This window comes from Oxyura jamaicensis, chromosome 4, assembly GCF_011077185.1.
Source record: "Oxyura jamaicensis isolate SHBP4307 breed ruddy duck chromosome 4, BPBGC_Ojam_1.0, whole genome shotgun sequence".
NCBI classification, from domain to species: domain Eukaryota; kingdom Metazoa; phylum Chordata; class Aves; order Anseriformes; family Anatidae; genus Oxyura; species Oxyura jamaicensis.
The window spans coordinates 21938458-21953565 of NC_048896.1; the positions used below are offsets into that span (position 1 = coordinate 21938458).

General features: G+C 41.7%; 1 protein-coding gene across 1 annotated transcript in view; it reads right to left on the minus strand.

Annotated features, from left to right (window-relative positions):
- LOC118167028 (transmembrane protease serine 11E-like) overlaps positions 1–15108 on the minus strand; it is a 40626-nt gene that overhangs the window by 5233 nt on the left and 20285 nt on the right. The window contains exons 5-6 of the mRNA XM_035326228.1: positions 11429–11592; positions 2682–2720 (exon numbers count right to left, since the gene is read on the minus strand). Of these exons, the coding sequence (XP_035182119.1) occupies positions 2682–2720; positions 11429–11592 (203 nt within the window). The remainder of the gene's footprint in view (positions 1–2681; positions 2721–11428; positions 11593–15108) is intronic.

Here is a 15108-nt window from a genome sequence, read left to right on the forward strand (position 1 = left end):
CATGAGCAGCTGAAGCTCTCCAGGAGCTTTAGAAACTTCCTCAATTGAGGGAGCTGCTTCAGCTCTCTTCTCCACTTCAGCCAGTATCAAATCCGTCTTACCTGGAACAAGACCCACTAGACCAGGCCCCGATTTCAGCTAGACATTAGGAGAGTTGACAGACAGGACTATCCCAATCCATTGAAAAAGAGACAGAGCTAAGAATTATTTGCATAGTGACAATACCATCCAAACTATTGCACTGCCTGTCTCCCACAGACAGTGACCCAGAGGGGGACAAGGTTGAAATCTGTAATACCTCACTGAAGAGCTGCAAGCCCCAGGCCCCCTGAAGTCCTCAGAAGAGAAACACTGGAGCCATGCAGAGCATAACCTCTGCCCCTTCCTGCTAGGATCTGCACAAGGTGATGTTAATAGTACCTCATAATGAAAAGCAGCAGCAATAACTCAGCAGATTGAAAGCTGTTTGTAAATTTGGAAAGAAAAATAATTGTCACACAATATTGAGAAGCTGATGTGCTCAGTGTAATGTCTGCCCTGTACGGAAATTTATAACTGCAATGAAGGAAAACAGTGAAATGTAAAGATACAGATACTTGTCCAAAACTTTCTTCATGACAGGATGATGGAAGATTATACCATAACTGATAAGATTGTCTGTACTAGCATGTTTACCTCCTGAAAGCTATTGGTAATCCTCAATTACCGGGCCTAGATCTATATAATTCAATCAACCACCTGAGCGGTCAATGTTCCGAACATGGAGAAAAACACAGTTCCCTCAGTGACCCAGAACACCAGCACTTAGACTGAAAAATCTTCCGTTACTTTACATTACCCGCTAAGAGATCAAACCTTCCTAGAGGTGGAAGAAATCCATTCCTGGGGTGCCTTGGGAAGAGGCCCAGCAGGCTGAGGGAGGTGATCCTGTCCCTCTATTCAGCCCTAGTGAGGCCACATCTGGAGTACTGTGTCCAGGTCTGGGCTCCCTGGTTCAAGAGGGACATGGAGCTCCTGGAGTGAGTCCAGAGGAGGGCTACTAGAGGCTACTAAGATAATTAGACACCTGTCGTATGAGGACAAGCTGAGAGAGCTGGGCCTGTTTAGCCTGGAGAAGAGAAGACTGAGGGGAGACCTCACCAATGTGTATAAATATCTGAGGGGAGGGTGTCAAGAGGATGGAGCCCATCTCTCTTCAGTTGTGCCCAGTGAGAAGATGAGAGGCAACCGGCATAAACTGAAGCACAGCAAGTTCCAGCTGAATATGAGGGGGCGCTTCTTTACTGTGAGGGTGACAGAGCACTGGGACTGGTTGCCCAGAGAGGTTGTGGAGTCTCCTTCCCTGGAGATACTCAAAACCCGCCTGGATGCCATCCTACGCAATGTGCTCGGCAAGGGGGTTGGACTAGGTGATCTTCAGAGGTCCCTTCCCACCTCGGCCATTCCGTGATTCTGTGATTTGTAAGATATATTTTTTTTAATGACTATTAAGTCTCCAAACAAACTGACTTCCTTCCCTAAAAGCTCAAACATCTCTAAAATAGACTATCTCAGCTTACCTACTACCTGCAACTGAGACTACCTAAAACATTACCTTTAGAAGACTGAGCATTGTCTATTTCCACAGCATTTTCTCTGCTACTAGTCATCCCCAAACCCACAATATTTTCATTATAATCACAGACTGACTTAACTTCTACGTGTTGCCTCATTGTCCTTCCTTCCTTCTGATATACACAAAAGAAATGTCAAATTCCCAGTTTCTAGGAGCACACTGAAATCCACCATTCCAAACTCTTCCACATGTGCCCACTCCTGCCAGCTTTCAGGGGCACTTTGCATTCACAGGATGTGATACAGGTCTGTGCCAGGCTGCCGTCCTTAAAGTGTCAATCGAACAGCATGCTAGTACACAGCCAGGTGTAAAACTCATCACTTAGAGCATATATGACAAAATAACAGGTGACAAGGTGGAGATGAATTGTCATCCTACAGCATCAAGGACAAGCAACAGATCCTGCAGTTGTTGCTACAAGATGCAGAAAGAACTGACAGTCCTGTGAAGGCAGGATTAGACTTGGCCAGATATTTAAATACACATTTTAATCAATTTTTAAAGAGATGTCAGACTTCACCTTTAAGATACACCTTCCACACCAGCTCTGCTGGACACAGGACCAAGCCATGGGCAGGTATCAACCAGGACGTGCTGCTCTGCAGCACACAGCAGCAGGACCTGAAGATCTCCTCTCTGCTCAACATTGGGTATCTCTATAGAACCCTTGGCATTTTTTCTTTTCTCATCATGTGCTCTTTTCTCACTTAATTGCTATTATTATTAACAGGAGGAACATCTCACTATAAAAAAAAAACTGACCAAGGAACTCAGCAGTGCGTGTAAGACTTTTTCTAAAGGGGATTTTCACCACATTTACCCTGAAGACTTTCAAGCCAGTAACGATAGTCTTAAAGCATCCTGGAAGGCATTGACAAAAGACTTGCCTCTGACTGAGTAGGATTTCTAATCCAAGCAGGATTTTCTCATCTGTGTAAAGTGTAAGGTCATGTTCATTAGACAGAAGCAAGAGAAAAGGCTTTTAAGGGCCAGGAAAAGTGCTCAGAGACTCTTAATGCTAATTAAAATAATAGCGTTTTTCCAGGCTTAAAAAGCCCTCACTTACTGTCATTGAAGATTGCTTCTGCTCTTTTCCTCTCCACATCTGAAACAACAACAAAAAAAAGTCAGTGTAAGGTCAGGACAGCACAGACAAGGTTTATCTCCTCCACGGCCATCCTACCCTATGGCTGCTTGAATACCAGGCACCATGAGAAGCAGGTCAGGTGGGGGCTGCTGTGGAAGCCAGTGCAACTCATAAGATCTTGCACCGGCTACTGCATTCCTCTCTGCAGTGCAGTTTGCTGTTCTCCGTCCAACCAATATCTTCTGGAGCTACCATTCTAGTTGCCAGCAATCCAGGGGATAATCACAGTCTTAATACCATTTTTAAATTGCCCAGAAGTTCTTGTACAGCATACACATCTTTGCAGTCTATGGCTGGAGCTTTCCTCAACAGATCCCTGTCCTTATCTACTTTCTTGATTTTTATTTTCTCTTTGCAGCTACACAGAATGTTATCTAGCTTTGATCCAAAGCCACACCAAGCCAGGAGGAGTCTCTTTTGAATGCAAAGGGCTCTGGATCATACTTGTTGCCTACTGTGCTCTTGCAACTTGTGTTTTGCTTGTGGGCTTGACGCTCCTGGTATGCAGGGTGAATTGCATGTTTGCAATCCACCATTACTAGATACATACTCCATCATTTCCTAACAAGACAATAAGCAGATTGTGATATAAAAAGGAAGCAAAAAGAACCTGCAGTGTACATACAGTTTGACTGCAGGGAATGTTACAGAGGAAAGGCAGCGGTAGGGCTGACATACATGCATCCAACTGCTGCTTTGTTTTGTAAGAACAGGAGATGAATTATAACTGAAAATTTACATAGTGATGGTCTTATTTACCATAAATGGGAACTGTACTCATGATAAAGGTTTACTGGTGGGCAAGCAGCAACTTGGAAGGTCCCCTGTCAGTAAGTTCACTTGCACATTCTCAACTACCATGACAGAGAATGGAGAAAACCCTAACGTACAGGTAATTCTGTGCTTCAGGAATGCTTGTTGTACTCCAAGGATCTCCATGCATAACATTGCTGTCTGTTGTCAGTATTCCTTAGATCAAAATGTACTAATATCAAATAGTAAAAGCTAGGCCAGCTAGGGATTCAGCAGTGCTACAAATTTTTGTAAGTTAAAAAGTAATGAAAAAACAGGATATGAGCCATAATAAAGAACTATCTGGTTCACCTATGTGGTTATACTGGCAAAAAGTGCTTTGGAAAGAATCTGGCCCTATTTATTTATTTCAACCATGCTAAGAATCCAATATTTTCCTGGAAATTCATACTAGATTCAATACTAGCTCAGCATTTGGGTAATTCTAATATTGTATAGCTGAAAAATGGTAAGAAACCAACAAATGTAACCAACAATGAAAGTACACTTTTTGTCTTTGAGTGCAATATTGATGATTTCTATTTTTATTTTTTAACTCCTCTCTGGGTGGAGAGACATTTACCTCATAAGGCCTAATTATAAAGCCTGCAGTCAATTATTAATACTTGCATTATGTTGCAAAGCTAATCAAGAAGACAAAAGAAGCAACCAGCTGGTTCCAGCACAGTGCCGGAAGCAATTCAATCGGTATGTTCTCGCTGCACAGAGTTTTGCTGTGAATCACGCAGCCGTTCTGCAAGGCACCTGTCTATATCTCTACTGGCTTTTTTATGAGGCATCTGAAATAAAACTAAAAATCTCCTGTGGGCAAAATTCTGTTCTGAGACCTAGCCACTGCTCGTAGCTAGGCTCTACTACATGTATTTGGAGAAAAAACTTTTCCCCACACTTTAAGTCTTAAATAGGATGGCTGTAAAGCTTTGAATTTTAGAATATTTTATCAGCAGTTGATGTAGTCTCATATCCACTCACTGCTGTAGAAAAAAGCGCAGTGACACTTGTCAATAATAAATGCTATATTCACCAGGGTAGGGTCACAGCTTAGTTTTAGAGATCTGTCAGATCAAAGAAAACACCACAGGGGGGAAAACAACAACAACAACAACAAACCTGGCAAAAGCAGGTGTTAACAGATCTGGGAACACATCATGCAGATTAGGACAGGTGAAATTAAGGACTCAAAATTAAGGACACAGGACTCAAAACCAAATTCGGAGCACATGTACATCTTTGGAAACCAGAGCTGACATGATTCTCAGATAAGCTGAGCCCACAGTAGGCACCATCAAAAGCAGGGAACTCTTCGGGTTACATGATATTTCCGGAGGAAAACAAACAATCAAGCAGGTTTCTTGCTGGCTCACCTCACTAGGGACTTGCTTTCATTTGTTACCATCAAAAAACGTTGACATTTTTTGCCTGGTCAACAGCACAGATGTTCATTGTACCAAGCAACATGCTGCAAGCCCTGCCTTGAAGCAATCACTTGTAAGGCACGAGATAATTTCTCTGCCCTGCTCATTTACTAGTTGCCCTAGTTGTTTGCGCTACCAACAAAAAGCATCAATTAGTAACAATTAAAATGTCATATCTCATCCCAACCACATAGGGCTGCAAAAATAGTTGTTTGTGCTGCATTTAGGAAAACAGTGTTCAGGCTTCCACTGTAAACAAGAACAAGTTAAACTTGAATATGCAAACCTACCTGCAAAATGGAACTTGCTATTAAATTAAAGCTTGCCCAACTTAAGAGAAAACTAATGGTTAAATTAAAATCCCAGCAATCTATTGAAATATGGCTTAGGGAAAGCACCTTTCAGAAGAGGGCCCTGTTTTCCAGCTGGATGATCAGTTAAAACAGTTATTTTGTTTACTCAGTTAACTAAATTACCTTTAAACACACCTAAGTTATTGGCTTCAATTTCCTACGAATGAGAATAGTGACTGGTACCGTTACTATTTGAGATTAATATTAGCTAATATCTTATTTTTACTGCTGAATATACATGTTTGAGCAAGCATAGAAAGAAAAGGAGAGTAATTAAAAGCAGGAAAGCTGCCTGATTTTGGTAATTGTCTATATGCAATAGCCAGTTAAGGCCAGGATTCCTAAAGAAGTTCAGTGCCCAAAGCCTGAATATCTATTTGGAAACCATCTAAATGTTGGCAGGCTTGTACTTAACTGCAGAGTGAATGTGACCACTCCCCTCCAAGGGACTCAGAGATTCCTACAGAAAAATGTGCTTGCATTGTCTTGTCTCTAATTCACTTCAGTGTCACAGCATCAGAAAGGTTAATCTTGTGTCCACTGCCCTATTTCACTTGAGTTACAGAAACCAGTGCTTACATTAAAGGGAAAATAATGGTCAGAACCCCTTAATGACATAAATGGAGCAGACATTACATTGAAGAAGTTCAATCAAGGCAAGCAAACACATTACTAGAGGCCATTATGCCATTACCAGGCATTTTCAGTTTAGAAAGGGCCAGAGAGGCCTTCAAAATTAGAGGTGAGAAAGCTGCTTCAAAAATCTGATACAGCTTTACCAGGACAATTGCCTAATTTTTCACAGATGCTAATTTCCACAAGCAGCTTTATTGTCTTTAAAGGCTTCCAACTGCAGATTTCTATATGCCATAATGTAACCACTAGCTTCAAAGGCTAACTGCATGGTCCGTGCTCATCACATAAGTAATGTTTAAATTGTTTTCCCCCACAGAGAAGGCATGGTATGGATTATCTTAAATGGGGTAATGAGAGGAGAAAAGGATTTTAAATGTATAAATTAATAAATAAATAAAAGTCAGTACTAATACACCACTTCAGTACTAATACTATTTTCTTGGACATTCATTTGAAGCAAAGCTTTGTGCTATGCATCAGAGGAAGCGTCTTCTACTGCCCCTTGTCACTTTGATAACGTAAGTCTTTCAAAAAGACAGGGAATTACAGAATTCTCAGATACATCAGAAATAGTGGGATCACCTATTTTGATGTTATTTAGGGTAACAGCAGTACATGTAGCCAAAAAAGGATCTCAAGGATCTCCAAAAAAGGATGGCAAGTTTCAGCAGTTCACCAACCTTGGGCAGCCAAGAGGAGTGCCACAGAGTGAATCAGTCCCAGAGTGCAGTTATAAAGAGGGACAGTATCTCTACCCTAATGCGCTTTAATTATGTTAAAGACTGCGAAGGCCCCAGGTACTGGGGTGAAATGGGAATTAGAGCAGTCCTTCAGAGCAGGAGGCTAAGTCCTGCTCCAAGAGCTGTACCTGAAGGGAAATGCAGCAGTTTCCTGAAAGATGGCAAAACACAAGCACTTTGGGCTCAGCAGGGAAGTCTCACTCCTCTGTGGTTACATTGTGCACACAACCTAAAACAACTTCCTACTAATATTCCTACATCCTCTCCATTTTCAACAGGAATTACCTCCCTGGTGTTAAGCACCCTTGTGGAAGTAGGTACATAGGTAAGCTAGGTAAGCATAGCTTAGGTACAGATGATGCAATTCTCATTTCTTCAGCAGGGGAGAGTAACCCGGTAGAGACTAGACAAAAGCTGTGTACCTCTAATTGTCCCTGTCACTCTGCCCTTCCCTCCCTACTCATGTCCACGGGACCTGTCCTAGCATGCATGACTTCCCCCCCATCTCCACCTTCCACCACAACTTAATTCCTCTCCATTTCCTGATTAAGACAACAATCCCTCTCTTTCATGGAAATTTGTAGCTCCAAAATTGGTAACAATCATCCCCTTCTAAAGGATGAATGAATCTTTAGTTCAATTAACTTCCCTCCCGTGTGAGGATAACATGCCATATGTTGTCAGATGTCCAGTGAGGACACAAGCATGGTGATATGTAAGTGCAGATTGATCAACCATTAACACATGCTGGAGTCCTCCTTTACAAGTCAGGCCCTGTGGCATCTCCAGCACAGCATGTATTCACTTTGATTTCATCTCATCCAAACCAGGTATCAACTTCATCACTATCAATGAAAATAGTGGGATTTTAGTGTGTGTTTTTCAGTCTGCTGTATTGAGCCAGGAAGCCCCTGGAACTTCAGCTCCATTTAAAAGGAAGAAGTCTCGCAGTGCTTTAAATCTCTAACTCTGGTGCCAGCAATGGCACTGTAGCACAGCAGCCCTGTTACTGTGCAGGATCAGACATAAGCCCAGCATGAACAGAGGCTGTGAAGCCACACTGTGTGAAACAAGACTGTGAGCAATATTGTCACTGCTCAGCAAGGACTAACAGCTCCCGTCAACCCGCTCCTTACTCTGCCTCAAGTGCTGCCTTCCTCCTTCACACACGCAGCAGAGCCCACCACTCATGGAGCTGAGAGCTGTTTTATTCCCCAAGCCTTTTGGGGAAAACAACAAGACTGTTGCAAACACTGAAACGTGCCACCTTGTGCCAGGGTAATGGCATCAAAGTGGGGGAACGTAGGACCCCCACTGCGTTTCTCAACATGGTGATACAAGTCCTGTTCTACTACCGCAGGCTGCTGTTGTGGCTTGTACAAGTGGCAAGTATGTTGTGGCTTGTACAAGTGGCAAGTACAAAAAAACAAAAACAAAAACAAAAAACAAAAACAAAACCCACCAAACAAAAAAAAACAGACTGCCACACACATACTTTGAGCCACAACTTGATAAAACGTACCTCAATAATCCAGGTCAGACACTCATCTGCATGTCTCCCAAAGAAGACTTGATAAAGTAATGAGAATCCATCTCACCAGGTTCTGTACTTTGCAAGGAGCTTTGGCAAGTACCAGGTGCCAGATAAACAGAAATAATAACAGTTGACTTGTTGATCAAAACCAATTCATGACTCATTGTTCACGGTCAAAACCCTTGGCTGTGAGACAGATGGGAATACTTCCTACTCACTATGAACAGTGCCAGTGATCTTGCAACCAGTTTATTTCTGACGTCAAGAGTACCTTCCCAAAAATACCTTTTGAGAGACTTCCAACCTACCTGGCAAGGGGAAATAGGCTGGCAAGCTGCTCTACACTTTGCCTAATAGGGATGCAGGCTCTGAGGTGACTACTTCTAACCAGGAAACCCTGAGGAAAAAAAATATCAGCCTTGTAGATCTCTTTGGTGCCAGAACTATACAGAGGATAAACTGCAACAACTTCTTTCTATACAAGTGGAAGAGCAAGTTCTAACTTGGCTGTTTCTAAGTCAACTGTGATTTGACATCTTATTCTGCCAGCCTTTCCATTGGTCTTGGAGAAGATAGGACTTTGCTAGTGTCTCCACTGAAAAATATTTAGGTGGACAAACCCAAGTGGAAACAAGCACAGAGATCTCCATCACCTCCCATTTTTTATCAGAGCTATAGTGGATGTCTAGAAATATCATTGTTCTTGGCTAGGAGACTAAGTAAACTATGACTAAACAAGAAAGTAGGGACTTCAATAATAACAACACACCTGAAGACACCCCAATAACAATGTATTTTTACAGCTCTGTGTAAAGGACATCAACTGTTTAGTGATGATACAAAATAAAGACAGTATTCTTTTGCCTTTTTTCCTTTGTTTTGCACACACTGTTTTTCCACATCTATGCTATCCAACTTCTCTGGTTTTCACCCCCCTAAAAAAGAAAAGTGAACTCATAAAATATCATCCGCTTAGATTCCATCTCCTCAAAGCTCTTTATTCCCAATACTCTAGAACAAAGGGGCAAAGCAAGATCCTACTTCTGTGCTTCTGCCCTGGACCACAGCTGAAGATCCCAAGTGTTGCACCCAATTTGAAGGCAGTTTGTTGGAGCTGATCCCCAAAGCAAACACTTTTGAGTGAAGTGCAAGTTGAGACATGGTGTTGAACAACAAGATGATTAGATCCCAGGAGGAAGACTTACTCATTCTCCTTATCAGACCCTCCTAGCATGCCATGTAAATAAGTGCCTGACCTGGATTTGTTCAACTAGTTAGCTGTGCTCACCTAAGGTAAGCTATATTATTGCCCCCAAATTAGAATTATTTTGGTAAAGGAATTATAATGAAAAGGTTAATGTTTTTTTAGAAGCCATCAAGAAAAAGTTCTGGGATTGCCTCAAGATAAATAGAGATTCCAGTTGGCAAAACTATCAAAATTACAATGAAGCAGATGTTAGAACGGTTCTGCAGAACATGGAACAACCTAGGTCTTCTTGGCTTTCCTTGGCTTAAGTATTAGTGTTGCACAGGATATATTAGAAGGGAGAGAGAAACTGGAAATGCAAAACCAAGATCCCTCTCTGGACTTCCAGGACCTGTTGTAAGTTGTCACTTCTAACAGGTGTGGGGAAGAAGGATGAACTTTGTAAGTTGAGACCTTCCCTTCCTCAGAAAGTGCAGGCGTGCTCCATTCTGTACTCTCTACCCGAGTCAACCTCATTTTCTTAAATGGCACTGCCAACTGGAGCTTGCCTAAACCTCATAGCGCTGTTGAAATCCTATCAGCAAAGAAAGATCTAAATTTTATTGCTGTCTCCTAGAAATGGCAAGATAGTGTTTACGTTCCTTTGTGTCAAGGGTAGCAATTGCACAATGCTAGTCCTGTAGTGAGTAGCAGACCTATGTAGTCAGTGTTTTATGGTTAACCTGGGACAGCCAAGAAAAGCAACAGGAAGTTTATCATACAACTTTATCAAAGTAACACCGAGATGCCATCTTTTACTGAAACCAAATATTTAATAAAAACATAGTGATTCAATTGTATCAGCTAATTTTTTAACTAGCAACTAATCATAGAATCATAGAATATTACTGTAACAGTCCTGCTGCTGTTCAAGGTCAACTAAAACAGCTCTGAAGCACTTCCCTCATTTACCAGACTGAACATAAACAACTAACCAGATAACTTGATGAGATCACAGTTATTCTTAACGAGCATTTTTGTACTTCTTCGAGTTTTATCCTTTCACCAAGGCATCCAATTAAGATTCATTAAGCCATGACCTGACCAGCATAAAAAACAAACAAACAAACAAACAAACAAACAAAAACACTACCACCGAAAACAAAATACAAGTCTTTCAGTCTCTTTGGTTGATGGTCACACACTATTTCTATCTGGAAGGAAACAGAAAAGTGGTGCTTCTTTGCCCAGAGGGATGTTACCCTTCATCCTGAGCCACCCCAATGGTGGGATGGTTTGTCTGGTTGGGCCATTAAGAAACAAAGGTCATTTGACAGCTCATATTTGAGTTTCCCTGCACTGCTGCATCTTGCCCATTTCAAGCACCAAGAAGTAGAACAAGGCGTTGCTCCTGATCATTTCTGAGTCGGAAGAAGCCTGTATCCATCCAACATAGTATTTGACCTAGGATTCTTGTTCATTCAGCACAGCTGTCTGGTCTCTCTGGATCTTTGCTGGCCTAAGTGGTCTAGGTGGTCTTAAGTGGTCTGCAAGGAATTTTGATCCTCCCACCAAAAATTATTTTTTCCCAATGCACATACTGTTTCCCCACAAAGACTGTCATCCATGCATAGTTTCTGCAATTTCGGGCTCCTCTAAGATGGAAAGACCTAAGGAGCATGTTTGCTTGCATTGCTGTGTACTGAAGCACTGTGGTGAGGTTCCTGCTCTGTACCCTGACCGGAGTGTAAGGTTGATATTGCAGTCTGGAGGAAGAGCAAAATTGTACGGAGAGGCCACAAAGCATCTGATCCTGTCAATCTTTATTTAAAAGACTTAGGTGAGCTTTATACAGTGCCATTGATTTTGTTCCTACTTAACATCAGGAAAGACTGAATCTCAGTAACAGCCATCATCACACGGGAAAACCAAGTCCCATCAATCAGAAGAGCACAAGAACTAGATTTAAGAGAGATGTAATATACTTACTTGAGACAGTAGAAGACCTGACATTTATTCGCAGGGGTCCAGTGTATTTTCTCAGGCCCCTCCGTAAGATCCTTTCAACTCTTTCTCGCAGTGCTTCTTTGCAATCCGTGGAGGAGAACCAGAATGTGAGCAAAGCTTCTGCCACCACACCATCAGCATCTGGACTGCAAACCAACAAAACAATCTAGTTACCTCCAGCCTACTTTGGCGTTTCTTAGTTTTCATCTTAGCTCTTCTAGCAATAGCAATGTAGCAAAGGATTAGATACATGCTTGAACATTTCATACATTATTGAGAGTATGAATAGCTAGAAGAAATCCAAGCATCTGCTGAATTGTCTAATGTTCCTTAGGGTACAACAAGGCATGATGTTATCTGTAAGTGGCCAGACCAATGTTATAATCCTGGAGTCTAAAAAGCAGTGACTGATTACATGTTTGGGATGCAAGAAAAGGATGGAATGACCTGATTTGATCGCAATGAAAAGCCAGATACGCAGTACTTCAGAAACATAAGGCAGATGGTTAATTGTATCTGGACAGACCTTTCCAGGGTCCTGTACGTGCACAGAAGAAAAATCTTAAATTACCATTCAAAAAGGTATTTGAGGAAAGGTGAGAGACTATCTAACTTAATTCTCACCACCACAGCCTCATGAGAGATGGACATTCCTGGGAGAAAATGTGATTGATAACCTCACATCATGCAACAGTGAATGAAACTCAGCAGCATCTGCCACAGTCTACTTATTCCAAACTTTATCTTTATCTGCCACAGTCTACTTATTCCAAACTTCTACTTATTCTACTTAGTCCAAAAGATTAATAAAAAAGGAGTGTTTTACATCTCACTGAAAAGTATGAGCTGCAGCCATGCTGGGACACACGGTTCCACAATGGTTGCTGCAAATCCCACATGTGATCAGAAGAAAGGAAAGGAATATAATCTTACAAAGAACTGAATTCATCCAGAAGTAATACTTATTTCTCCTTAGACAGAGCACCAGACACTGCAAGAGATGGAGTGTTAAACTACAAACACTGAAGTGTCAAATCTGGCATATTATATCTTGCTCTACGCTTGCAGATGACTTATCCTCGGTCATTACTCAGGGAAGATAAGAATGTGTACCAAGAACCTTCTTTCCTCTGCTTCTTTCTGCCTGAGCCAAGAATGGCACAACCTACAAGAGATAGAATCTCAATTACTTCGCATTTCATGCAGAGTGAGCTAAAAGTGGGTTGCTCTGTCTTAAACATCATTCAAATAGGAAAGTGAAAGAGAAGCTCTTCCAGTTACATCTCACTGCCTCGGACAATTGTGTTTATGTAGAGGAAAAAAAAAATTAAAAATAGAAAGCAAGTAGCTTATACACACATCATGTAATCAGCCTTTGATAGAAGAAAAGAACGTGCACCAGAACAAAACAGATATTCCTGTATTGCCAGTGAAGGGCAACAAAAAGACCATGGGTTATTAGCCCACCATAGTATACAAAAGTGCTTCATAGCTGAGCAGAAAGACACATACCTTGCTTAAATGATATCATATTTGAGACTGAGTAGCTATATGTGAACTTTCCAACAGGCTGTTTTTTCCCTTAGTACCAATTTCAGCATGACTGCCACTCCATTTATTTTCCAGATATTATCTGATTCAACTGTGGGTGTTGCTTTGCATTTCTGAGGTGTTCCCTCACCTCTCCCCCCACTCCTCTTCCTGTGCTGTGCCACGCTGGAATTACCATATCAACTCTTGCAAGCACACCACACCTCTCAAAACCCTCAGGTAAGTACAGACTGCCTTGAATCACTCACTGTATAACAGAAGTCCAGAGCCAAAGGCACCTAGTCAAGATACATTTTGGCTTTCTTAGTATGTGGTGGGGATTCTTACCTACTGTATTACTTATGCTAAACAAAAAATACACACAGTGCTTTCCAAAGAAATTCACAACAATGACCCTGCTTAGGAGAGCTTGCATTCTAAGCACCTGAATAGCCATGGAGCTTGTAGTAAGAAATCTCTCATATTAGGCCAAATGATATATTTGAAGAAGCAAACAAGTTTTAGCACATAAAAGTCTTGCATCCAGCACAACAAACATCACAGCAAGTACTTCAGTCTGTTCTTGGGAACAAGGTTATGAAAGATACTACTTCTCCCTACCGGTTGACCTGTCAGATCTTTAAACCACTTTGTCTACACTTACAGCACATGTCAGTATGTAAAACATTCCTAAAGCTACATTCAGATAACTACTTGTATGATTTGTCTAAGTGGGAGTTAAGCCAAGATAGAGTGGGAGCCCGGATTCTACAAACCATGGAAGAACAAGGAGAAACACATTCACAGCAATAACATCTTTGGGGCTGCTGTCATTAGTCTTGCATCTTTGATATGTGATTATTAAGACACAAAGCTCACTTGTGGAGTGACGTGCACTCACTCAGGAACAAGACCTCACTCAGGAACAATCCCTATTACAATAGGGATTTCTATGAGAAAGGTCACTTTCAGTAGTCAACAGTAGTCAAAAACACAAATCAAAAGCTAGATATTACTAGCAAATAGAGATAAAATAAAACAAAACAAGAAAATAATTGCAATATCATAATCCCAGTGATGGTTCTGACCCCTTCATCTCAAAGAACAGGGGCAGATTCAGAGCAAGGTGACAAGAAACAGTTCCTGCAAGGAAAGGCTGAGCAGACTGGAACTTTCAACTTTTTTTTTTCAGCAGACTGGAACTTTCAACTTTTTTTTTTAAAAAAAAAAAAGAGAGAGAGAGAGAAGAATAGCTCATAGGGTACGGGAGTGAAAAGGGATATGAGGACACGAGGGAAAAGTCTGATACCACTAATTGCTTGGAGAGGAAGGATAAAAACCTACTTTTCACCACCCACCTCTCCCAACACAAGAACTACAGGCCATCAAATGATCCAAAGGAGGTGGTTCTTTGCAGTTTCTTGCAGTTCATCCTTACTGAAGGATGGAGGTGCAAGAAATTCAGGAGTCCAATGAGAGAGAGTCATAGAATAGTAGGGGTTGGAAGGGACCTCGAGAGATCGTTGGGTCCAACCCCCCTGCCACAGCAGGTTCCCTAGAGCAGGCTGCCCAGGTAGGCATCCAGATGGGTCTTGCTTATCTCCAGAGAAGGAGACTCCACAACCTCCCTGTGCAGCCTGTTCCAGTGCTCCGTCACCCTCACTGTGAAGAAGTTCTTTGGCATGTTGGTGTGGAACTTCCTGTGACCCATTTTGTGGCCAGTGCCCCTTGTCCTGTCACCACAAACTGCTGAAAAGAGGTTGGCCAAATCCCTCTGTCTCCCATACTTAAGATATTTTAAATGTTAATAAGATCCCTTCTCAGTCTTCTCTTCTCAAGGCTGAACAGACACAGGTCTCTCAGTCTTAAAAAAGGAAGAAAAGAGCTCCACGGCGGTTTGCCAAGCAGACAAAACTTTCAGGAAGTCCCAGGTGTTAAATAGCTGGTAGGAAGCATATAGAGGAGCACTTATCCTCCACAGCAGTTCGGTTGTGCTGCTGCTGCTCCCTAGGCATCTGCTTACACACTGAGCATAATTAAGATTACACTCAGTGGGGGATAAAGCTTCAGTCCAGGAGGATCTTTATAAAGATAAAGATAAAGATAAAGATAAAGATCTTTATAAAGATCTT